Genomic DNA, 25,393 nt, shown 5'->3' with positions numbered 1-25,393 from the left:
TTTGAAGAACCCCCATCAAGACCAGAAGGTGCTGCCAGTCTCCCTGAGGTTCTTGCCGTCACTCCTGTCTTACGTGGACGTGTTTTCCTTCTCCCTATCTAATTTTCCTCTCTTTCCTCCACAACAGCCTGAAGATAATGCCAAAGGAAGGGCACCCACTAAGCGATACTTGAAGACAGCGGTGGGACAGAAGGCATCGCAGCCAGCCAACTTCTGCGCCAGTGCCACCTCGCAAGCACGGCTCTGCTTTCTGCCCCTCGCTCGGCATAACTGGATGGGTGCCAGCTCATTGCTGCGAGAGCGTCAGGCCAGTTTTTTGGATAACAGCATTAGCTTCAGGGCCTGACTCTACTGGGAAACGGGGCATTTTTATTTATCCTAGTGGTGCCCCAGGTGCTTGACCACTTCTCTCTGAATTTTCCAGCGCTATAAGGCCTGTAGTTTGCCCTCGAGATGCAGTTACAACATAACTCTGGCCTCCGGAGAATAAAGCCAAATTTGGCTTTGATGTTTTGACACACCTGAAAATGTTTGAGTTGGGTTCCTCGGTCATATGTAATCGCCAAAGTCCAAGGTTAGCATCGGGGTAAAACCAGTCTGCTGTCCCCCGGCAAGGCTGTGCTTTAACTCTTGTAAGAGCTGCTGTGAGCGCGGAAGGGAAGAAGCAAAGCAATATTTGCAAGGCAAAGTTTTAGCTTTTATTGGGCTGGCTGTTACAGGTGCATAAAGCAGGGATGTTTTGTGGCCCAGAGGTAGCTGTGGCTGCAGCCCACGGGTGATCGAGGTTGTTATGGTCCTCGCTCCTGCCCCAGTCCTGTCTTCTCCTCCACCACTCCCCGACCGCCACAGCCCCCTCCGGCCGTTGTGGGCTGCTCCGCTGCTGGAGCATGCTGGGGGAAAGAGGGGCCAATGGGAAGCGGGGTCGATGCACCCTGGTGTCCCCCGCTGTCCCCAAGGGCCCGGAGCCCTGGGATGAACCCAGTGTCTGCCCTTGCCATCGCCTTCCCCAAGCGGGACTGGCAAGAGGACAAGAGAACGGGGGCTGAGTTTGGCAGGGGGGAAGCCCTTGCCAGGAAGCATCTTCTGGGCAATGCCACCAGCCCATGGGGCTCAAGACCAGCTCTGCTGGTTAAAACCTTGACCTGGAGAAAATAAAATAAAATTTAATTTTAGCTACACTCTCTTTTCTCTCGCAGGAGGGCAGATCTGCTCCTGGCCAGCCTGCAGACTCGGACATTTCTGGGCACGTTCAACGAGCTGGACTGAACCAGTGATTTGGTTCGGTGCTGTGGGGGAACGAACCCAGCTGTAGGTAGCCACGCTCCAGCCACGTTACAGCAGGTGGGATGAATCCAAACACACACACACAGATGCAAATACCCTTTTTATCCCCAGCAGCTGTGCACAAGACACTGGGCTTGAACGTGCACCCGCTCGCAGCCCTGGAAAGGCTTAAATCCACGTCTTAAATCATGCAGATGCATGAAAATGGTACCTTAGGTTATTACTGATGTTTGCAACTCCCTTTGCCTCCCAGTAATGTAGCAAATGAGACCAGCAAGCTCTCTCCTCTTCTTAGGTGTGAGCAGTTGTGTGTTGTGGGGGTGTCTGTGGTCAGTAGGTCCTACCTCTGCTCTGAGGGGCGTCTGTCTGGGGACCTCAGGGGAATGCATTTTAACCTGATGCCGAAAGGAGATGACAGGCCAGACAGTGCTAAGCCCACGATGAAACCCTTGCAGCTGCAGAGAGCATATTTATCGTTCTCCGACCTTTCAGTGCCTTTCTGAACGCAGTGAGACGTTTCGGATTGACAAGGGGAAAAGTGGGGAGGAGGGAGACAAATCCCCAGCGTGCGGGCTGATGCCATTCTGCCGCGGATATGCTTCACGCGGAAAATATGCTAGGATGTCTGCTTGCTTCATTTCATTTCAATACATCGTTAAGAGTCTGATAACAAAATAACACAGTCCCAAGGCTAAACTGAAGTAAAAACAATACAATAACCATAGACACAGAGCAGTGAAACGTGCAATGGAAATAAAGAGAAAAGCCACAATAACTGTTAAACAAGCGAGGTCATACCAGCATTCGCTCTCACGAAAGCGCTCTGCACGGATCCGATACCCGTGGGAGGAGTTTTGTGCAGTTTATTTCACCGACAGCTCCTAAACAAGCCAGGAGGCCGAACGTAACGAGGCCTTTCAAATTAAAAGCGCGGCCGGTATCTGAAGCGAACGTCGCGAATGGGCTGCATCGTTCCAAATCCCCAGCGGCTGCTGTCTATCGGCGGGATCTCCTCTTCTCCGTCAAGCAGCTCCAAGTCATAGTAAGTCAGCATCAAGAACACAAACAGTTTCATTTCATTGGTCGCGAAGAACCGCCCAGGACAGATGGATATCCCTGCTCCCCAAGGCATGCTGAAATACTTCAGCTTTTTCCCATTCTTGTAGAAATCTTTCCTGGTGCCATCTGGGTTTAGGAACCGGTCATATTTAAATCGGTGAGGCTCGGGATGGATTTCTGGGTCCATCTGCACAGAGGCATGTGGGAACAAAGCCACCCTGTCTCCTTTGCGGAGAGCGTACTCTGTCCCGTCGCTCGTCTTAAGGGTCATGTCCTGCAGGACGGCTCTGATAAGGATTGGGGCTGCAACCAGCCGCAGGGTCTCCTCCAGAGCACTGTCCAGAAGAGGGGTCTGGTTTAACATGTCCCTAGTGACGTTAATTGGTGGCCTACCTGGCTTCACTTCCTGGCCGCTCTCCCTGGAGACTTTATCCACTTCTTCCTTCACAGCCTTCATAGCTTCTGGATGTTTCATTAGATAGAAGAGGAGCCAGAAGGCAGCTGGGCCAGTATTGCCTTGGGATGCCCAGAGGAGCAGAAACATGAAACGATCCCTCATGTACTCGGGAACCCCGTTTTCTGCCAGGGACTGCTCTTGGTCACTTACCCACCCACTGATGTTGTCCTTCTGTCGGCTCTTCTTCACAGACAGCATGCTCCAGAAGAGCCTCTTGAGCCGCTCAGCTTCAATTTTGTCTTTGGGAGGCAACACGGCATAGGCCAGGCGAGGGAAGAGGCGGTCGTACTTCCGGAATTCATAGAACAGCTCATCAGAGTGAACACGATCGTGCTCGTTAGCTTTCTCCTTGTTGTCTGCCCCTTGGTGTGGCTCACTGCCGTACAAAGCCAGGTACCCAGCTCTGAAGATGATGTTGTAGCAGTAGTTGAAGAGACTGTCCTCTTGCCACGTTCGCGCCCTCTCTCCTGAGTTCATCTTGAAAAGCATCAGCTTCTGCAAGTTCTCCATCATGGCTTGTGTCATGACAACGAGTCCATCCCCCATCAGATGCTTCGTGCTTGATAGCTGAATAATCTTGTGGCTGGCTTCAACGGACTGGTATCCAAAAACCCGGCGGACCAGTTCGGATGCAAACTTCTTAAAGTCTAGTTTGGCTCGCGATTCCTTCACTATGGCGCCAAAGCAAAAGGGGTCCATCACGAAGGTGAAGTAATAGCCTCTGAGTAGCACTGTGAAAATATCCCCGTGTTTTCTCTGCATCCTCTTTAGAAACTCTGAACTGTCCTTTCTGAAATCCAGGGCGTAACCCAGCCACGGGATGTGACCCTTGTCCAGAGGGGGCTCATTGGCTCTCCTCCTTCGAAACGCTCCCAGGAGGTAGAGGCCACCAAGCAGCGATGCTACCAGGGAACAAAGAAGAGTTACCCAGAGAGCCATGAGAGCTCTGCGCCCGTCCGGGGTTTTGACCTGGCCTGGGGCAGGAGAAGGCTCTTTATTCACATCTGGTCGCTGATAAGCTGAGGCACAGCTGACAACCTCAGTCCCTATTGGTGGCAAGTATTTACCCTTCCCCTGCAAAGCTCTGCCGCTTATACCTCCCTTTCCTTTCACTGAAGACAGATGTTTTTGAGCATGGAAAGAGCAGGTACAATCAGGGCAAAGGTATGTTACAGTCACGTTGGAGTGACTGGGCTGCTGAGCGAGGTTGATGGGTTTCAGCGTGTGCTTTGCGGGAACTTAAATTACTTTTTCCAGGCTAAAAGCTGCACCTGCATTGAGGCTTGCTTTTTGAAAAAGAAAAAAAACAGGGGGCAGAGAATTTCACTCTGTGATTGCTGCCCTTAACACCAGGCTATGGGCTGCTGGCTGAATAAAAGAGACTAAGAGATTGGAAATGCTGCTGTCAATGAGTTCAGGAGAGAGGAAGAGGGGTTAAAAACTGAACTGATTCGGTCTTGAAAGCCAAGAGGAGGAAAGAGCGCCAACATTTTGAGGTTCTCCAAAACCCAGTGCCCCATAAGTGTTCTTTTGGCTGTGCGAGCGCTGCTAATCCGTACAAGGGCAAAGCAACGCAGGTTCACCTTCCCCAGGGTTGAGGAGGGTTTAAATCAACCACTGACCCAGCTCTGCCCTCCCAGTCCTGGCTCCCTCCCAGCCCCGATCTCTCGCTCGCGCTGCGCAGGCTTGGTCCCCTCTGTGGGTGTCCAGTCCCTGCTGATGTCCCTCTGCCCTCCTCCTCGCTCTGCGCCCCGCAGCCCCCATCCCACCCCATGTCCTGTGCTTTTACCCATTTTCCCTGTGCTTTTCGGTCTCTCCTGCTCCCCATTCACCCTCCAGACTTTTCTGGGCTCCTTCCTTGCTAGCTTGGATTTTAGCCGCCCCAACTCCACGTCCCCTGCACCCTCCTCTGGCCCGCGCTGGCAGCGGGGGATTTTCCTCCTCTGACCCATGTGTGTCCTCAGTTACCCTGCCCGGGTTAGAGGGCCAGCGCCCGGCACCGCACGCTGGGACACGCACAGTCCGTCCCCTCGCCTTCCCGTCCAGCCCTGCTCCCCAGGGAGCCGCAGGCTGCACGCCTCCACTGCGTTAGGCTGCAGCGCCCGGGAGCCCCAATTCGGCAAAAATTGCTTTTCTCTTTAATCCTTTTTATGCTCCAGGGAAGCTTTTTTTTTTTTTTTTTTTTCCTTTCTCCAGCTTTCTCAGGCAAATAGTCCACCAGACACACATGGACCATCAGGCAAATATTTCACCCCCAAGTTCTCAGCTGGAGGATGGAGGTATCTCTGTTTTCCTTAGCACTGCTGCAAGCAGGGGAGCAGCCAGCTGCAGATGAAGGAGGGTTTTTGGAGACGTCCCAGTGGGGCTGACGTGTTCAGTAACGGGGAACGTGCATCAACGCAGCTCTCCGGCGTGTCAAGCCGAGGTAGGTCACCCCCCTCTCAGGCTGGGAGAGGAGCACGAGGAGTGTGAAGGGATGAACGGGGACACCCGTGGCCAACATGGGTGATGGGGAGGATGCCACCACCGTAACGGAGCCTACGGCGGTGCGGTTACCCTTGGCAAAGCGGGCAACCAGCTCTGGAGCTGATGATTTTGTCCTCTCGCCTTGTCCTTCCCCTTTCCTCCCAGCCGTCCCACTGCTTTTGCCTCCACCCACAGCTCTTCCTCTTCTGTTTTACCCCAAACTCTCAGTTCCCCACCCCCTGCCTCTTTGTGCCTCCCGGGTTTTTACCCATTTTCCTTCTGCTTTTCTGTGTCTTCTGCCCACAGTGTCCTCCAGACTTGTCTGGGATCCTTGCCTTCTAGCTAGGATTTTAGCCACCACCGAACTTTAACCGTGATTAATCTATAGTGTGTTAGACCTCACTTATAGCTCATCTCAGGGAGGCGTAGAGCAGGTTGTTTATCTGAGGGGTCCCTGCTAAGGCACAAATTGTGACTTTGGTAGAGATAAGCCTTCTGGTTCACTTTAAAATATAATTCTACAGAGTGATCTTTTAATTAGCTGGTGTGTCACCATCAGGCTTCAAATTTGTCTGGCCAAAAATGAAACTCATTTCTGTGGCAGAGGCAGATCGCAGTGAATACCAGGCAGGTCAAGGTCTCTGTGCAAGGCAGACACAACAGAGGTTGGCCAATAAACCAGATATCTCAGGCCAAAGTAGCACCATCGCTTCAGTCAGGTGTTAATCTGGACTGCCACCAAGAAGTAAGTACACTCCTGCCACCCGTCGCCTTCCAGCCCCTCGTTTTTGCTGAGTCCCTCTGCCAGCACCAGCTTTTGTGAGCTGGACTGGGGAGCCCTCCAGGCCGAAAACTAGTCCTCCCTTCCCATTCCCTGCTCGGCAATGGCAATTCGTGTCTTGCACCAATGCTGCAGATCCCTTCTGCTGTGCAGGACTGTGCTGTGACCTGCTACGCCGTGGGCAGGGTGTCTCCTAGGAGGGCTCCTTTGAAAGCCCCACGGCCCAGCCGTTCCTGCGTCCTCTTTCCCACCCCCATGGACAACGCGCCTGAGCTGCCTCCTGTCAGTTTAGCAGGATGGGCAGCTCTGCAGCCACCCCCAGCCCCACTCCCGTTGCTGCCACTTAGACCTCGCAGCACGCACCTGTAGGGCAGAGAGTGATATTACACAGCAAGGTGGTTAAGAAAAAGGATTTCATAAGGAGATGGGCTAGACTGTTGTGGTCGTGCACAGGGCTCAGACAAGCGTGCAGCCTGGCGGCTGCTTACACGCAACCGGCTCCTTTTTTTGCTTCCTCCTCTCTATTTTCCCACACTTGCTCTTCCCTGATCTCCCCTCCCCGCTTTCCCCTCCTTTGGCCCTTCCCCTAAGCATCCCATAGTCAGTTTTGCACAGTCCCACAGGCCACCCTCAGCTACCCCATAATGCTCATATTAGTCCTGTTTCCTGCTTCTTATGAGTTGCAGAGCTCAGACTGGCCCTCCCCAAGGTGCTGCTGGGTAGTTCCTTAATGGTCCATCAGTCGGTGGCTGAAGAGATTTGGTCTTCATTACCATCTCCGTTATCACCTGCTCCTTAGTGTTTATGTATCTGTGTGTTTAATTTAGCAATTTCCTTGATACTTGTTATTTCCTTTATGCTGAATAGTCCTTACTCAGATAACAAAATGAAGCAGATGCCCTTTCCTCATTCCCTCATGATCAGATCTGTTGAGTGACATCCATACCAGATCATCACCTGAATAATTATTCTGTTTTATTTCTAAACAAAGAAGTCCCAGCCTCATCATTTTGCAAACACACCTGAGGAATGATGAGAAGAAAAATAACTGCTGCAAAAACAAATCTACCTTTCCAGATTAACTCAAAACCCCTCTCTGTCCTACCAGTAACTCTGTCCTACCAGTAGCTCAGTTCAGCAATAAAACTGAAAGAGTGATGAGGGTTTTCTTTCTAATTCTTAATTTAGTTTTGCACATTTCTAGTCAAAGTTTAACTGGTTTCCAGGCTAGAAAAGGTCCAGATAAGGTTTGACAGTGTTTGGGATGAATAGCATCTTTAAAGGCCAGCCAACTAATAAGCTTGAACTTTAAAACTACACTGGTTAATCAGAATTGGCTAATAGCTAACAGAGCTACTCTATTCAAGGCCATGCTGTCACTAGGTGATGATACAAAGCCAATATTTACAGTATCCACAGCTCTTTTTTATCTTGTCAAAACGTGTCCATAGGAACACAAAATACCTCCGCTCCTCTTCTGCTGAGAACATGTTTTTACTGTTTCTCTCTTTCTCGCTGGTTGTTACTGGTTTAACCTCTATTGCTTTGATGGTCAAACTGATCTTGAAACAAGGAGCTCTGCCTCTCCAGAGGTCATCATCTGATTTCAAAATGCAACCCTCTGGTTACTGACATCCAGGGTGGAAATGAGCTCACGGAGGAAGGCATTTACTTTTCGGTGGCCCCAGGTGAGCTGGGTGTCTGAGCTCTTCCCATAGTCATCACAGAGCGGTGGGATTCCCGGAGCTGTTGGGTTCACCCAAGAGCAGACACCTATGTTTAGTCATCTGACTTGCTTCCTCGGCTCCACTGACTGCATTGACTAGATCCACGGTGTAATGGAGCTTGCACCTAGATCACTAGGAGATACCTAGAGACAAATGTCTCAGGCTGCAAGCTTAAACCCGCTGCTGAAATTTCAGTCTATCAATTAATTGTTTCCCATTGTGAATCACTTCACGTCTTTTGCATGAGTTGTGTCGGAGGAATATTTTATGCAGCATTGCAAGGCTGAACACCTGCTCGTACTGGCCAGACTGTGTCCCCATCAGACTTGCACCCCATTTCTTTCCCCAAAAGTACTCTGTGTGTCTCCCTTTTCTTCTCTTCTGTTTCTGAGATCCAGCCTCCTTCCTTCCTTCCTAGTTAAATCCTCCCCTTGCCAAAGATGCTGAGGGCTTGATTTACCACCCCTCAGACACGCAATATCCTGCTCAATAGATTTGAGTGTGGCGCAGCTCATCCTAATGGAGAAACCCATAACTGGTTGGATGACTCAGAACTTAAAAGTGCCTAATTCCTCCCAAGGTGTCTATTGGTAGACAAAGGGATCAGCTCAGTTGAACACATCTATCTGGCAGATGCCAAAAGCCAGGGGAAACCCCCCTAGATTGGGCTTCTGGCCACCTGTGTTTGGCCTGATGGATGGCCACTGGAAATCCTTCCCCGCCACCTGTACCACGAGCAGTGGGCATCATGAAATTGCTCTCCTTGATCAGTCACTTTGCGATCTATGAGTGAGAATTTCTGCACAAGGTCTCAGGTCTGCAGGTTTCAGTGCACATGATCTACATAAAATACTCCTTCATTCACTAATGCTTCACCTTTGACATACCCCTGACAGAAAATGGGCTTCTTCCATGACCATAAATGCTGGACAATCCTTTTATAATAACTCTGGTTACAACAAAAAAATCCCACACTTTTAGTTTTCCATTCTGAATGTGGGCAATCCTCATCCTGATGCTGGCTCTAGGATGAGATTTCTGGTTACCCAGTGCTGTGGGCTCACACCAACTCCATCGCATGGCCGGGACCAGTAAAATACATCACAGAGGACATACATGTTCATGCATTTCTTTCAGTGTGATGTAAACATTTATCATGCATTTGTGATACTCAACATTTCTATCTGAGCAGCATATCTGCTACAAGACTGACTTGTTTCTGAAAGCTGCATGTCGAGGAAACCACTTCTTCTCATAATGGCCCTAGGGATCTTCCATAAGTACAACCGAAATCGTTTCTTCACAAAAGCGTAGAGCAAGGGGTTGAGACAGCAATGGACCAAGGACAAACTTTCCGTGATCTGCGTGGCATAGTCCAGTTGCCTACTCCTTTCGCAGTTGCTGATCACACCGACATCTTGCAGGGAGTGAAGGATGAGGACAATGTTGTAAGGGGACCACAGAAGAAAGAAAACACCCACCAGAGTAAAGACTAAGCAGAGTGCTCTCCTTGATCTGGGAATGGCAGAAGTGGTGAGGACACACACTATGCGGGAATAGCAGAACACCATGAAAAGGAACGGAACAAGGAAGCCCAGGATGTTTTGAATGGCCTGAGAAACAACTTTCCAAAATACGTGTTTCTGACCATAATCATGAGTGCACACGACAGTTTTGTTGTGGATTTGCTTGATGTTTGTGAAGATGCCATCAGGAACAGAGAGAAGTATGGAAAGGATCCAAACCACTGACAAGATAAGGATGGACTTCCTCTGCGTCATTGAGTTGCGAGGAGAGCAAGCATAGACTATCTGCAGGTACATGTCCAGACTCATGCAGCTCACCAAAAAGACACCACTGTAGAAATTCACAGTGTACATGGTGTTTAAGAGCGGGCACAACAGGTCCCAGGTCACCCACTGAGAAATGTATAGGGCCCAAAAAGGAAGGGTTATTAGGAGAAGGAAGTCTGAAATCACCAGGTTCAGGGGATACACCTCAGTCGTCTTCTTTTTCTTCTTGATGTACATAATCAGGACAATAAACAGGAGGCCATTCCCAGCCAACCCAACCAGGAAAACCACAGTGTAAAATGCTGGCAAGAATACTCTGCTAAATGAGAGCGCTTCTTCCTTCGTGCATAGGCCATACAGCATGTAATCTGCCTCGTCCAAGTACTCATAAGAATAGTCGCTCGAATTGGCAGGATAATCTCCGGTATCCAGCAAGGTTGCCATGGGTGTTGTTGCCACATTTGAAGTCACATTTGACAAGTGGCTGCCTGGGAACAAAAAGCAAGCAAAAGGGATCACTGAGGCATTTCCAAGCGTCGTTGCAAATCACATGTGAAAAGCAATCTTCATATGTTAAGTATTCATCATGGAGGCTTTTCCTCTAGTTGGTAGGTATAAATCTCTTTGAGCCTGACAGTCAAGGAACTCTGTCGCCTTCTGATAACTATTTCATGTCCTGCACTCCTTGGGCTTTGTCTATGGCCTGGGGAGAGCTGTCTACATTAAAAAAAAAAAAAAATCACTGCTGGCTAGTTTCTGAACAGGAGGTTTAGTGTTCAATAGCCCTGAAGAAAGAGATCTCTCTTGACTAAGCTCAGGTAGCCTGAGACCTTGTGGGAAAGTCTCCTGCTTTACATGCTCTGCTTGAAAAGCACTTGAGACCTGAGCATGGTCCCTTGGCTGAGTGCTGTAATCATCAGACCACAGGGGTATATGGTTAATTCTCTCCTGGCTCAGACACACAGAGAGTTGGTGTGGAGATAATAAATTACTGTATGATAGCTGACCCTCCAGTGGATGCAAGCTACTTTCATCAGAAAATCAGACTCTTCAGTGGTGCCCAGCAACAGGACACGAGGCAACGGGCACAAACTGAAACACAGACAATTCCATCTGAACATAAGGAAAAACTTCTTCACTGTGAGGGTGACAGAGCACTGGAACCGGTTGCCCAGAGAGGTTGTGGAGTCTCCTTCTCTGGGGATATTCAAAAGCCGCCTGGACGTGATCCTGTGCAACGTGCTCTAGGTGACCCTGCTTGAGCAGGGGGGTTGGACTAGATGATCTCCAGAGGTCCCTTCCAACCTCAACCATTCTGTGATTCTGTGATTCTATCTTGTATCTCTGAAATGTCCCAGTTGTACGATGTTTAGCTGACCTCTGTTTAAATCTGTTGAGGATCTGCGCTGAAATGTTTCAGTATAGTGTTGGGGCGGGTTCTTGGTAAGAAATGGAGCAGATGGACTCCTGGCACCAGGGACCTTTTAGGGAGTAGATTTATATTGCTGCACAGGATGCCACATCAGTGTGTAAAGCATTGCAAAATATCGTTACACTCCTCCTTGATACGAAGATGCGTGTGCCACAGGTTGGTTCTTACAGGCACATCTACATTCTTGACTGCAGGGACTTATACCGTTGAAATTCTGGCAGAAGGTTAATACCAGGAGACTTGCAGTATTAGTGCAGATCTGTTCTTTGCAACTATCCCTGTGCAATGATGTCTAGTAAGCAGGTGGATGAAGGGTTTACTCTGCCAAAGTAAGCCCACTGATGTCTCTTGTTTTAGCCTGGATTCACACCGGGGAACTGGAACAGCAGTTTGGTGCATAGAATTCTGAACACCCTCTGATGGTGGCTTACCTGTTGTCCGAGTGAATATATCACATTGAATGTTAATCTGCTTTGCCCAGGAGCCAAACAGGAAGTGGTATGGGTCTGTATTTAGCGCTGAAAAATTAAGCCTATGAGTTGTTCACAGTAAACTCTTTGTGCAGACAATCAGTAAAGCTGTCTAGGAATCACATATGTTTAGCTATTAAGAATATTGTACGTCTTTGTGTAAGGGGTATAATGCAGTCTGGAACTACCTTTTACGGATTCCTTTGCTTTTCCATCTCGCATCAAGGTTTTCCTGAGGTTCATTAACCCTCAATGTGCTTTAGACCCGTGCAAGCTCAGATGATTTTCTTCTGTGAGATACAGTGGATTTTCAACTCTGACACAAATTTCTTGTCCTCTTTTTATTCCTGTGCAGCTCCCAAAAAACCTCCCACGCAACCCCCAGTTGACCCTGTGGTGAAAAATAAAACAGAAACCTCAGTGATGCTAGCATGGTCCCCTCCAAAGATGGACCGTCCCCTTCCAATCGATGGCTACGTAGTGGAACGCAAGAAGCTAACTGGCTTTACCTGGGTGAGGTGTCATGAGTCTCCTGTGCCTGTCCCCGAGTTCACGGTGAGCAACCTGTCAGAAGAGGCTGACTATCAGTTCCGGGTATCTGCAGTCAACACGTATGGACAGAGCCCATATGTGGAATTCCCAGGAAGCATGCACCTTGGTGAGCACAATGCCCCCTAAAAATGGACGGGTCCGTGCTGATCTGCCATGCCAACTCTTTAAAGATATGACCATGACCATGACCATGAGGAGGAGAGAGCAGTAGCATTCAAAAAACTCTTTGACTTTACTGGTAGTTCTCCTGTCTCCTTTCAACCACTGACCACGCATAACAAAAGGGATGCAGGGTGGGGTTGTGTGCTACAACCATGAGGATGCTTATACTCGTCTCTCGCATCAGACTGTGAAAGGCAGAGTACTTCACAATGAATCTTGAGCTTGCAAGTGCTTCTTCCAAAGCTGCTGTGAAAGGAGAAAAAGAGACACGCATTGTGGAGGAATGGTTAAGCGAGAGAGGGCATGATCTGATTGGGATGAGCAATCCCGTTCTCAGGGTAAGGGAAGGAATGTAGGCCAAGGCGAGCGAGCCTTGCAGCGGCCGAGCGAGCCTTGCAGCGACCTTGAGCACTACAAAAGAAGGTATTCACAAAACTGGTAAACAAGTCTGGATGGAACTAGGTTCCATAAATGTCGACGGAGCGCGGACAGCAACCTTGCACCAATCATATATCCGCTTTATGCGCGTGGACAGAAACTGTAACCAATCATGTAACTGTTGCTAGCGCATGCGTATTGCTTGTCGATATATATACTTTGTGTAAGCTCTAATAAAGGGAGAATGACCATACTCATATTGAGACTCCGTCGTTACTCCGGGCCCGTCCCCCCACTCCGACAATGGTGTGCGCTTGAGGTCTTTTAGATGTCTGAATGCGGCTACAAGTCAGCTGAAATGTCCCTTTGGGGAGTTTCACATCACCCACCACAGGCCACGTACTCTTGCCTGTTAATGAGCAAGCCTTGTGGTCTCCAACAGTCCTCCTACAGTCAATGTCAACAGAGGAACTCCTCCGGTTCAGAGCACGTAAGCTGGCTTCCTGCTGCGGCATGCTCCCTGCAGGACCCGTCCCTCTCTGCGGACGGTGCGATATTGTCAGTAAGCCTATGGCGTGGATCCCGGGGTTGCATGTACTGCCGTGGTCAGCAGCATAGGAACTTGACCTGAACTTACCCCACTCCTTACCCTCCCAGGCAGCTGCTGCCACTCAGAGTGCAGACATGATAGAGACAGCGTGCAGAGAAGTGGAAGTCATCAAGGAGGAGAAGAGGATGGTGCTAGGAGGCTGCAGAGAGTGGCTGGGGGGAGGAAGGCAGTGGCAAAGGTTATGGAAGAGGCTATGTATTGGCTATTTTAAAAGGAGAAGTGTTGGGACCTTGAGGCTCTTGCCCAGGACCGCAGAGGAAGTGTGCTGTAGAACCAGAACTGGAAAATGGATCTTCTGACCCTCTTCTGACCCTCAGAGTTCTGTGATCTCAGATCACCTGTCTTTTTGCCCTGCTGCTAATTAAAGATACAACCGAGTGAGAGCACCAACTAGACTTTGTGTGAACAAGTAGTATTCACCCAAGGGAAAGTCAAATGAGAAACTGAAACCTCACACTGAAGGCAGTTGTCTGCAATGGAACCATAACATGTGAACTTAGGAGTCACTCGTTTAATTAGTAGCTCTATAACCTCTATTGGTTTGTTTCTGCAGGCAAAATATCTACCATAGGCTGAGGGTGAGGTCCAGAGGGAACAAATTAGCCTATAGGAGAATATTTTCTAGGAATTTGCTAGTTGTCTTCAGAGGTGTGATACAAAGAGCTCTGAAACCTGAAGCCCAGCCTCTTTGCATCATTGCCCCACTTCTTTCCTTGCCCACTTCTGTTTCTAGTGTTAAAGGATCCCCTGCTATCTATTTTAACTTCCTTCGCAAGCCTGGATCCAGCCTGACTTTTGGCAAATCTTGCTTTACCGCTACAGTTCTTGACCTCAGAGACGTAGTTTTTTTGCAGAGCTGTGCTTTCTTCCATTCCTTATTTGTGTTTTGCCTTATAAAGGATTTTAGAGGATAGTTCAGCGACTTTTTAGCCGGCCAGTCCTTTCCTTTCTGTTCTTCCACTGTGATGAAGATTTCAAGGATATCAGATCCCGCATTGAGTCTTGAACAAATAGCTCTTTTCTTCTCTGATCAGTTCTCATAATTCAACCAAGTTTGCCACTTTTAAATAAGTGTATTATAAAGATATTTTTGTTAATCCCTCCGTTCACTTTAAAGTAGATGGTCTTATGGTCACTAGATCCAAGGTTATTTCCTATGCCCAACTTCTAAAATGATGTCCTTAGGATATACCAAAACCAAGACTAAAACCAAATTACTTTTGTTAATTCAATGTCTGCTTGGTAGAGAAATTTGCCAGTTATTACATCAGGAAATCCGAAAGGCTGTTGGAGCAACTCCAGTGGAAGCCTCCATGATAATAGGGGGTTGGAGCACATGACGTATGAGGAGAGGCAGAGGGAACTGGATTTGTTCAGCTTGGAGAGGTGGAGGCCAAAGGGGAGATCTTATTCTCTAGTCATGTAATGGGAGGATGTAGAGACCATGAGTCCAGACTCTTCTCAAAGGTGCACCGTGATAGGACAGGAGGCAAAGTACACAAGCTGGAACATGGGTTGTTCCGATAAGATATTAGGGAAAACCTTTTCACCATGGGAGTGGTCAAGCACTGAAATGGGAGCCCAGAGACGTTGCGGAGTCTCCATTCTTGGAGATACTCAGAACTTGACAGGGCCCTGAGCAGCTTGAGCTAATTTGGCCTGCTTTGAGTGGGGAAATTGGCCTGGATGACCTCCAGAGATTGCTACCAACCTGAATTATTCTATGACTCTCTGATTTTATCCTGTTGTTAGTAGCACACATTTTGTAGAATATATCCTGGAAGTTACGCTGTTCCGTAAGGACACAACTCCATATAAATCTTTGTGAAGGTAGTCCAGATGTTATGCAGCTATTTCATAAGCCTTACCATTTTTTCCAAAAACAATTTAGACCCAGGTAGGGGGACAGCGTTGGCAAATGAATGATCCTGTCTGCAGCAGGTGCTGTTTGCTGTGAACATGCAGCCTGGTCTCTTCTGCAAGTGAACAGAATGTGTCGTTCTTCCCAAGAGTGCCCACCCTGCTTGGCTTGCGGAGACTGACCCTGCACAGCATGTGCAGGAAAGCTGGTGTACACCTAGCGATCAGGCACCGTAATTCTGCTGGCAGCCTGCTTGCTGTCCAAGTGAGCAGCAGCCAGGAACTGTGCTGTTTGGAAGCAAACTGTTCCTGCCAGTGCTTCCACAAGCATTTTCTTAATAAGCCTTTTTTTCGTTTTACAGTTGGTTTATTTAAATCATAACCTACCAGACAATCTCCCATTGAAAACCCCATACAACAGGAACTTGGAGACAAAGCTTTAAAGCATCATAGGTTTCTTAAAATCTACCTGCAGCTTCACTGAAATTGTTTGGAAACATGTCTAACCTTGCATGAACTCTGTTCCAAGGTGGAAATGAAACTTGAAAGACCATCCTGTCATTCTTTTATGCAGCCCTGATGGCCTGGGTGTAATTTTTCCTTCTTTGCAATCTTGCAGATGATGTGTTTGAAGATAAAATGCAGAATGAGGTGAAGGCTGTCCTGAAAGAGAATGCCTTGATGAGCTGTGATGTGACCCAGGAGAAGACTGAGGTGAAATGGTACAAGGAGGGGAAGCTGATCACCTCAAGTGAGAAGTTCAGGGTAGAGTCGGAGGGCAAAGCACGGTGGCTGGTGGTGCATCAGGTGGAAAAGACAGACGCTGGCGAGTACACCTGTGAGGCTGCTGGCCAGAAAGTGGTCTTCCAGATGGTTGTCACAGGTGAGAGAAAGTTCTTTGGTCCATCCTTCCTATTTCTTGAATATTTAGGAAACTGATATAGATATATATATATTTTATATATATATATAAAATCTTTGTGTGATTAATGACAAAGCAGCTAAAAGATTCTTTAAAAAAAAAAAAAAATCACAATCCACATGTCCTTCCGATAGCTTTAGATGGATATCGTCAAGCCAGAGAGGTGGTTTCCAGTATTCCCTGTGAGCTATGATACAGAGTTTAGGAAACTTCAGCTCAGGGATGCACTTTGAATTAATCTCTCTTTTCAGAGCCAGAAGTTGTGTTTACAAACAAGGACAGGGTGCAGAAGGAGGTGCAGGCAGCCCTGAAAGAGAAGGCCACGCTGAGCTGCGAGGTGGCCCAGAGGGGGACCGAGGTGAAATGGTACAAGGAGGGGAAGCTGATCACCTCAAGCAAGAAGTTCAAGGTGGAGTCAGAGGGCAAATTGCGGCAGCTGGTGGTGGAGCAGGTGGAAGAGAAAGATGCTGGCGAGTACACCTGCGAGGCTGCTGGCCAGAAACTGACCTTCAAGATTAATGTCATGGGTAAGACTGATACTCTTTTCAAAATTTCAGTAGAGAATAATAAAATAATAATTGTGATTCCATATTACACAATGACCCAATTGCAATAGTCTGGGCTCTACTGCAGTCTGTAAAGTTTATCTGATTTGCTGTGTGCTGGGTCTGGTATATACTGAAATATTTGGTTTTATCATGTCACAAAGGCTTGTCACATTCTTAAGTAGTCTATATAAAAATAATTGCAGAAATGAATAGAATAGAAATAATAGTCAGCATGTTGTTCAAATCTTTCCCATTCCTGGGATCCCAAAGGGTGATTCTTGTGCACTGAACCTCTTGACAAAGACAAGCACGTGTGATAGGAGTGTACATTTTGCATGAAGCATGTCAAGGGAGGAGTAACATGAGCTCCACCAAGCAGCACGTTACCCCATTTACAATGCCGTTGAGTAGGAAGTCACAATCAGATAAGCGAGTCTGACATTCATTGTGTGAGGCTTGATCGGTCTGTATTGGAACTGCAAGTAAAACAGACTATCTGTAAAACACGCAAGGAATAAAGGATTGGCTTTGCCAGCCAAGAAATGGAGGAATAACTTAAGAACCATCAGTGTGAGGACTAAAGACTTTCAGAATTTTCAAAAGAAATTTGGAAAGAGAGTGATGAAGAGGTACTCACCTGGGCTGTTCCAGCCACAGGCATTTCTGAGCATAGTGCTGGACTAGCAGTGGTGAGCCTGAAACCAGTTGAACTGTGAGAGGAATTGCTGAGGCTTGATGAGTGTTAATCAGTAAAAAAGTACAGATTAAATGAAAACTAGCCCAGACTGTTAGAAAAAAAGGTGGCTAGTTAGATAGCAATTAAACAGCTTTTTTTTCTGCATTCTGCTTCATCTGTTTCTTCTGCATCCAGCTGTAAAGCCTCTAGTTACCACAACAAAGTTCTCCTCAGAAACATATTTTCTGGAAAACACAGAAGTACTTGGTCATGTGCTTTTCTGTTGTAGTATTTCAATCCTGAAATGAAATTCATTCAAAAATCCTTTCCTTGTTAGATTTCCACACCCAGTTCTAAAAACTGAGAGGTTGGAATGTGCTCTGCCATTTGCAGTTTTAACAGCAGAATTTATAGAGATGGACTGAAAACTCAGCACTTTTTTGAACTCATGCTATTGTGTATTTGAGGTCCTAACCTTCTGAGATGCTTGTAACACTTCTGCTAGATGCTAAATGCCCCTTTGTCTTGAAAGATTCCTAGTACTTGGTCTTTTAGAACTGGATTCAGAAGGTTCCCAAACTGTTCTAAGCGTGTGATGTTGAAGGGAGTGTTGAAGTTGTAGACATGCTTGAGTACCTTGCCGCCCACAGTCCTGGGCTAACTGACTGCTGTAGGGAAATTGTATTCCTTTGTCTTTTGACCGTCACATCTGTGACAGTGGAAGAGACTATGAAGAGTGTTCCAGAAGCCAACAGTACTGTGTTGGGTTAGGATGGACAAGTGAACCAGGAGACCATCATTTCTGCTATGACATGTTACAGTTGTGTCCTTGATAATTCACTGTAGGTCTTAATGAAAAGATATTGGGGGGGGGGGGTTGGTGATGTGCAGGAAAGATATTCTGTGGAAGTTTCTGAATTTGACATGTTTTGCATGCTTGCAGTCGTGGGAGTGGTCCTTTCCATTCCTGGACTCTTATTCGCCTAATTTCCACGTTGCAGTTTGCTCACACAGAAGGGTAGATACTGTCCAGTGAAGACATTTGGTTTTAACATAAGTGGTAACCTTGATGTTTTCCAGGCCTGTGCACACAGATGGCCTCATTTGAATCCCTCTGTCAATATTCTCTCCTTTTTCTGCACTCAGACCCGACACCTGCGTTTATAGACCAGGAGAAGGTCCAGAAGGAGGTGCATGCTGTCCTGACAGAAAGTGCCAGCCTCAGCTGTGAGGTAGCAGAGGACACAACTGAAGTGAAATGGTACAAGGATGGAAAACTGCTCATTTCCTCTAGAAAATTCCAAATCGAGACTCTGGGCAAAACCCGTCGTCTGCTTATAGAGCGGCTGGAGAAGAAAGATGCTGGCGAATACATCTGTGAGGCTGCAGGCCAGAAGCTGACCTTCAAGCTTGGAGTTACTGGTGAGTTTTCACTTTGGGCATGTTATGCAGCTTTGCTGGGTGGCTAAGATGAATAGTGATTATTCTGTACCTAATGGCCACGGTGCAGCTACGATCTCTCCTGGAGCAATATCTGTGAACCATGCTGCACATGAATTTGGCCATTTGAATTTAGCAGTGTTGAGGAGGAGAAACTGGTTGGAGACTCCTTGGCTAAAGCGATGCTAAATAGTTTTTTTTTTGTTTGTTTATCATCTCCTTCACACACGTTATCATACAACCTTTTCCAGTGATGGGTAGCTGAAAATGAGCTGGAAGTGGGAAGTTTTAAAGCACAGAAATAGAGCTGTGGGGAAAGGCCGCTAAGAAAAACTAGATTGCCACTGTGTGCGCCCTGTTCTGGGGCAAAGCATTGTACAAGGTAGAGGAGAATGGGAGTAAAGCAAACAGATAAGAAAAGAGGCTGTAAATTCAGGATTAGCATATTAATATTTCTTCTTAATTAGATCTAGAATCATCCAAATAAGAGAAGAAAGATTATATAGGTAATTTTACCACTAAGAAAGAAGCATTTTATGAGTGGCAGATAAAATGTATATTTGCATTTCCTTTTCTTGGCTCCTCTTATAAGCAGAAGCTCTGAGTTACCTGACAGATTATTTTCTCAGCAAAAGATTATACCAGTCACAAATATTCATCCATATTTCCTGGGTTGTTACAGATTATGCCATGAACTGGAACCCTATTGTGAGAAGAGACAGTAACTGAATATTGCTGGGTTAAGGACCTGGAAATGAAGCTAATAGTTTGTCTTTTTTAATGCCTTTCCTAGAACCAGAGGCCAAATTTGAAAAGAAGGTTGTCCAGAAAGAGCCCCTCATTGTTCAAGAACATGAAAACATCACTCTGACTACTTCAGTAACGCCTGAAACTGCTTCAGTCGAGTGGCTGAAGGATGGAATAGAAATCAAGGCGAGCAAGAAGTATGAGATCAAGAGTGAGGGGGCTTCCCGGACCCTGACGGTGAACCTGGCTAAGAGCACGGACACTGCTGTGTACACCTGCTGCACAAAGAATGACAAGCAGGAATTCCAAGTGAAGGTGCAAGGTGAGCAGGCAGCTGCCCCCAGGTCATGTCCCTGCCTAACAGCTCCATTTCCCTCGCGGGAGGATGGAGGTGAAGGAGTCCAAACTCCCCCTAAAACTGCTCTAGGCTCAAGACCTGAACTGCTGTTGCTGCTACTGTGGCTCCCATGCCATGGGCTAGCAAAGCTCCTCCTGCCTCTAAAGACCCAGTTGATGTCCTTTGCTGGGCTTTCGCTCAAGGGAACAAGAAGGCCTCCGATGGGTGCTTTTCCTGGTGTTTGCTTTCCACAGTCATCACAGCATTCCTGTCACCTCCTAGCCTAGTGGCTGGGGAGCGGGCAGGGCTTTAGCTCTTCCCCACTCTGTCCTCCAGCATGACAAAGCTGATGAGGAAGATGTACAGGGATGTTGTGTGAGGGTAAAGTTTGTAAGCTGGTCCTGTTGGGGGAAGCAGGGCCTAAACTGTCGCCTCTGTTCCTGGGACAGTGCACAGGGTTGCTGCTCCCTCATGAAGGCTAAGGCTCTAAATTGACTGTCTCATCAGAAGGATGGGGTGCAGCTGGTGCTCACACAGAGAGGAGAGGGTTGATGTCCAGGACCAAAGGGCTAATTGGGCCCACTGCTGCAGTATCTGCCCCCAGGCAATAACTCTATATCCCTTTACTGTCCCCAACAGCAGAGCATCATAAAGTCCAGCCAAAGAAAGGAAGGTGCTGTGCAGTGCAGTGGCAGAGAGGCACACAGGCTAGGGTTCATCTCCTTTCTCCTCAGACATCCACACAAGATGTCTACAGCTGGGATGCACCCCCTCAGCTCTCTTTGGAGTCAGTGGAGAGGAACGGTTGCTAGTAGGTCAGAATTCATCTGACCTATTGAAACATCTACTTCAGGATGAGATGAATCACGCCCTGGATTCGTTTAACTCCACTGTCTGTGTCTCCAGGGACGGAAGAGACAAAGGTGGATGGGGCTTATGCCTCTACAGATTTTTTTATCTAGTCAGGCAAATGAAGCTCTGATGTGAAAGAACAGATGATCTCATTTGGTAAAAGATGAGAAAGAAAGAAAGGCAAAACCAAAGCCTGTTTAAGGCACTGTTATTGCTCTACAGAATAATATTAATAATAACAAAATTCCATGTCAGAGGAATCTCCCTAAGTTTCCACATCTCTGGTTTGTCTCACACCATGTTCACACCATGTCTCAAAGACATGCTCCTAAGTGTTTTCTTCCTTTGCATCAGCTCCCCGAGCGGTGAAATTCATTACGAGTCTCAACAGCGTGGTCTCTGAAGAAGGAAAAGAGGCTGTGTTCAAGTGTACCATCTCTCCCAGTGATGCTGTGGTTACATGGCACAGGAATGGTGTCAAGATTGAAGCCAGCAAGAAGTATGTGATCTCGCAGAGTGACACCAACCACAGCCTGACGATCACTGATCTGACGGTGGAAGACGCAGCTGAAATCTCTGCCAATGCTGAGGGTGTAGAAAGCAGTGCCAACCTCAGGGTGCGAGGTAAGAGACAATAATGTCCCTTTGACAGGCTATCACTGATGCTGTGATCTCTGCTTTATATGGCCTTCCCCTTGACGGATTATATTCATAGTAGGGGATTGCTGCTTTCAGTTTATTAAATAAAGATGCCCAGAATGCATGGGCCACTATTTTAATTCCTCCCGATAGCCCATTTTCTGGATCCTGCATGTTTTTGCTAATATCTTTCTCCTTTGGCAGAGGCCCCAGTCTCATTCAAGAAGAAACTGGAGCCCAGAACAGTTGAAGAGAGGGACACAGTGATCCTGGAGGTTGAGCTGACCAAGGCTGCAGAGGTGAAGTGGATGAGGAACAAAACTGTGCTGAAGCCCAGTGAAAACATAGAGATCAAAGCTGAGGGAACGAAGCATATCCTCGTGGTTAAGAACATCTCCTTCGCAGAAAGGGGCTTCTACTGCTGTGAGAGTCCTGATGACAAGACCCAAGCCAAGATCAATGTGGAAAGTAAGTTGAACGGTTTCCCATTCTGTAATTCCCCTGGATAGGGTTTGGAGATGGATTCTGGTCTCTTCCATGACAATTACCCGTCAAATGACTGAGAGAAGGTGGAAGCAAGGGCAGTACAAAAGGAACAACTGGCTGCTTTTTGTTGCCTCCATCTCATTGCACCGGCTTTCAGTCATGCTGTCGACCATTAAGCCTCCTAGCTCATTCTTCTCCCTCCTCTGAAATTTCTCCCTCTCTGGTTGACTCTGTTTTCTCCATCTTAGGGCTTTTAGCAAGCCATTCCCTGTTCAGCCATCTGTTGCCCTAATTCTCCTCTGTAAAGCACCTCTTTCAGAATGTCTCTTTATAGTCAGTCAGGGTTAGAAAAACTACAAGAGCAAATCTTCTATCCGTGGGTGCTGCCCTTTCAAGTAAACGAATGGTCTCTTGGCTGTAGCTCTGTACTTGTATCCTCTTTCCTACATCCTTTTGTCATGTTTGTTACAGGATAAATGAAGACAGGATTCAAGCACTTAAGGGCTCTCTAATTTTGTCTTTAAAGCCCCTGCCACCAATTGGTGCTAAGTCATAAATAATAGGTAAGGAAGGACTTGATAACAGACTTCAAGTACCTAAAAGGCTGTTGTAAAGTGGAAGGGAACAATCTGTTCTCCATGCGGAAATAATGACAGGAAATAATGGGCTTCAATTGCAATGAGAAGGATCCAGGTTGTACAGTAAAAAAGCTTTCTGTTGGTTGGATGACTGAATAGAATCATCTGAAGAGGTTTTGGAGCCTCCATCATGGGCTTAAGAAAAGGTTAGTGAAATATCTGTCTGGAATTACATAAAGAGCTGAGCATGTCCCAGAGCAGGGGAGAAGGGCTGGATGATCTTTCTAGGTCTTTCCAGCCTCATGTTTTTGTGATCTTTTTTTTTTTTTTGGATGGTGTGAGTACATACCTTTACACAAGATGAAGAGACTGATTTGATGCATTGGTTCAGATCTTTGTTTTAGATTTTCATCAGTGCACAGAGGTCTAGGGCAAGGTTAAAATAGGTTAAGTTCTGAGTAATTGTGACTTTGCACTGAAATAATGGGGAATTTTTGGATTTGGGTGATTCAGCATCATCTTTTTGTTGTTTTGGATGTGGTTAGACCCAGATGAACAGGAATCTGAGCCCAGGAAAATATAAGCAAAAACTTCTGCAAAGTAAGCAAACTCTTGTAACTCATCTCTAATCTGCTTAGCTCTAGAATAGCCTTATGGTTCCCCTCTCTAAGATTTCTTGTACATACCGACTGCTTAATTTTAACTCCTGCTGCAGGACTTCTCGTGAAATAATTGGTAAGAGTCTCTCATGAGGCTGGAATCTTTGCCGTTGTCCTTTGCTTCGTGACTCTGTGCAGCTGCATGTGCCCTATAGCTAAAAGCTGCTTTTCCTCGAGGACACCTGTGATTTCCTGTCATTCCTCAAGTTAATCCACCTTAGTCTTTCTGCTAGTGCAGATGTATTTTGGTTATGCCCCTGCTGTGAAGTGTCTTTCTCTACTGGCTATTTGAGGAACCACGGGGGACTGAGATCCTGATTTAGAACTAGACTTAGGCTTACTGTTTCTGTTAAATGGGATGAACTGGGATTGTAGAGCGTAGAGCAGTGTAGCACTTCCATGTTCACAATGTCTTACTCCATCCTCTTTCACGTGTTGCACCCCAAAGCATTTTTTCAGACTCTGGGTGATATCCAGTTTCCTCCCAGCAAGGTGTTTCATCACCACTAGCTGTAGCTTCGGTTACTCCTGTTTGTAGGCACTGGCTGTTGCTATAGCCAAGTGTAAAAATGAAAGTGATGGAAGAGTGTTTGTACAGAAAGGAATTGGTTAATCCTGATTGCTACCAACAGTGTTTTACACTGTTTTGGATAAGGTGAGTCGTGTAAGCATAAATGGGTATCTGACTCTGGTTTAGAAACTTCCCACTCTGAGGGAGGAAGGGGGAATTGGTACCAGATCATTCTGGGTCTTGTGCTTCCCAGACTTTCTTATCCCTTATGCTTAGTGTCACTATAAAAGGTAGCTCCACTGATCGACTGAGACTGTTTTGTGCAGTGACTGAAACTCAAGGTGATCTGAGATGAACCGTGAACACCTCATTGCATCAGGGAATGTTCCTGTCTAATTAATTTTATGTCGGGGACAAAGAAGTCCACGGTAATGGGCAAAAGAGATTCTTTTTGTGGATGCAACAGGAAAGGTGGCCATATGCAAGAATATCATTAGAACATATGCATTCTATATCCAAGTCCTCCAGAGCTCTCGCTCTGCTTTACAGCACAAGCAAAACTCTAAAAAGTATGAGTTTAAAATTATGTTCCATTTTTTGGCATTTAAGACCATGGCCTATTTTTTTTAGATGAATACATAAGAGCTTATATTGAGGTCAGCAGAAGCTTTTTAAATGCTCACAATCTGGGGAACTGGGCTACTATTACTTGGTGCTTGGCTTTGGACTGAGAAGCCTGATTTTAGATGACCTTTTTTTAAACACCAGACTGGACTGATACTCTTTGGCTTGAGCCTGCGTACAGTGCTAGGTAAACAAGGAATAATTATGTGAAACTATGTTGATTTACTCCAGTATAAAAGATGCTCAATCAAAAAATAAGGCTCTATCCTGATCTTAGGATGTCAGGAGAGCCTAAAAACAACTGAGCTGATCAAACCAACAGCCTGTCTGTGTGAATACTTTATTTTCAACTGTGACAAGGAGGAGATGTTTGAGGAAGGCTTAAGTATGTAAGTCATGGGTAAAGTGATCCTTCCTCTGATATACCTATAAACATTCAGCAGGGAAAAGCATAATTAGGTTAGTTAATTACAGCAGCAATTATACTGAGAACATGGGTATGAAATTTCAAATCCCTTGACATGAAATACAGTCTATTAAATCCGGTAAAAATTCCATCATTCCCCAACTGTCTGCTACTTTATAAAAGACAGACCTTTGCAAAAATGATTTTTTTTCAGTCCTATATACAATACAAGCTGAGGCTATGCCTAGGAGGTAACTTACTGAGTTAGGAATTGCTATTTATTTACTTGACGTTTTTGAAAATCACTTTCCCTTCCTCTCCAGAATAACTGCAGTTTGATCCGCAGCCCATTCACTGTTTGAAAGGTTGGAATATCTGTTAACCGAGATGAAAGGTTAGACTGTCACAGGTAGACTGTGTTTAGTTTGGTGAGCAAGGTAACCGGGAAGGGTTAGGGACCGGCTGCTAACTGAGATGAGAAATCGGGAATGGATGCAACTTCAAAGAGAAAAGCCGTGAGAGTTGGTGTCTTAGTTCGGGAAGGAAAGAACGAGCTTCTTCCCGCATTTGTGAGGTTCCAAACACGTTCTTGGGGCAAATTTGTGCTTATGCAGTTGAGGCCCGGGAGGGGACCGTGAACGGGGAGCCAGTGTGGTTTCCTTGGGAGAGGAGTTGGATAGGATCCCGCATGTGGAAGAATGGTTAAGTGAAAAGGGGCATGATCTCTTAGAAGTGAGCAATCCTGTCTTCACGATGGAGGGAGGATCCCACGGCTGTGTGAACTGTCCTTGAACATTCCTAGACCATTACAAAAGGGGAAGGCAAGTAGTGGTAAACAAGTCAAGGAGGGGGCCGACAAGCCCCTTCACGTGAACAGCAACTTTGCACCAATCATGTATTCGCTTTAGGCACGTGAACAGAGACTGTAAACCAATCA

General features: G+C 46.8%; 3 protein-coding genes across 3 annotated transcripts in view; 1 reads left to right on the top strand and 2 right to left on the bottom strand.

Moving 5' to 3' along the window:
- Nucleotides 1-2,206: 2,206 nt before the first annotated feature.
- Nucleotides 2,207-3,802, bottom strand: LOC136991421 (5-beta-cholestane-3-alpha,7-alpha-diol 12-alpha-hydroxylase-like). Its single transcript, XM_067292547.1, has one exon. The coding sequence runs from the start codon at nt 3,737-3,739 to the stop codon at nt 2,207-2,209; it is 1,533 nt and encodes a 510-aa protein (XP_067148648.1). The 5' UTR covers nt 3,740-3,802.
- A 5,126-nt stretch (nt 3,803-8,928) lies between these two features.
- LOC136991420 (atypical chemokine receptor 2-like) lies at nt 8,929-10,052 on the bottom strand. Its single transcript, XM_067292545.1, has one exon. The coding sequence runs from the start codon at nt 10,009-10,011 to the stop codon at nt 8,929-8,931; it is 1,083 nt and encodes a 360-aa protein (XP_067148646.1). The 5' UTR covers nt 10,012-10,052.
- Nucleotides 10,053-13,017: 2,965 nt separating this feature from the next.
- LOC136991342 (obscurin-like) overlaps nt 13,018-25,393 on the top strand; it is a 148,807-nt gene continuing 136,431 nt past the window's right edge. The window contains exons 1-7 of the mRNA XM_067292208.1: nt 13,018-13,051; nt 15,651-15,914; nt 16,205-16,480; nt 18,324-18,599; nt 19,411-19,686; nt 20,908-21,177; nt 21,397-21,660. Coding sequence (XP_067148309.1) covers nt 13,018-13,051; nt 15,651-15,914; nt 16,205-16,480; nt 18,324-18,599; nt 19,411-19,686; nt 20,908-21,177; nt 21,397-21,660 — 1,660 coding nt within the window. The remainder of the gene's footprint in view (nt 13,052-15,650; nt 15,915-16,204; nt 16,481-18,323; nt 18,600-19,410; nt 19,687-20,907; nt 21,178-21,396; nt 21,661-25,393) is intronic.

The sequence above is a fragment of the Apteryx mantelli genome, chromosome 2 (genome assembly GCF_036417845.1).
Source record: "Apteryx mantelli isolate bAptMan1 chromosome 2, bAptMan1.hap1, whole genome shotgun sequence".
Lineage (NCBI taxonomy): Eukaryota > Metazoa > Chordata > Aves > Apterygiformes > Apterygidae > Apteryx > Apteryx mantelli.
The sequence above is the reverse complement of the archived record's forward strand: the minus strand, read 5'-3'. Positions and strand labels throughout refer to the sequence as shown.

Excerpts from the sequence above, each read along its gene's own strand:
- LOC136991421 (XM_067292547.1), bottom strand. The coding sequence starts at position 3,739 with ATGGCTCTCTGGGTAACTCTTCTTTGTTCCCTGGTAGCATCGCTGCTT.
- LOC136991420 (XM_067292545.1), bottom strand. The coding sequence starts at position 10,011 with ATGGCAACCTTGCTGGATACCGGAGATTATCCTGCCAATTCGAGCGAC.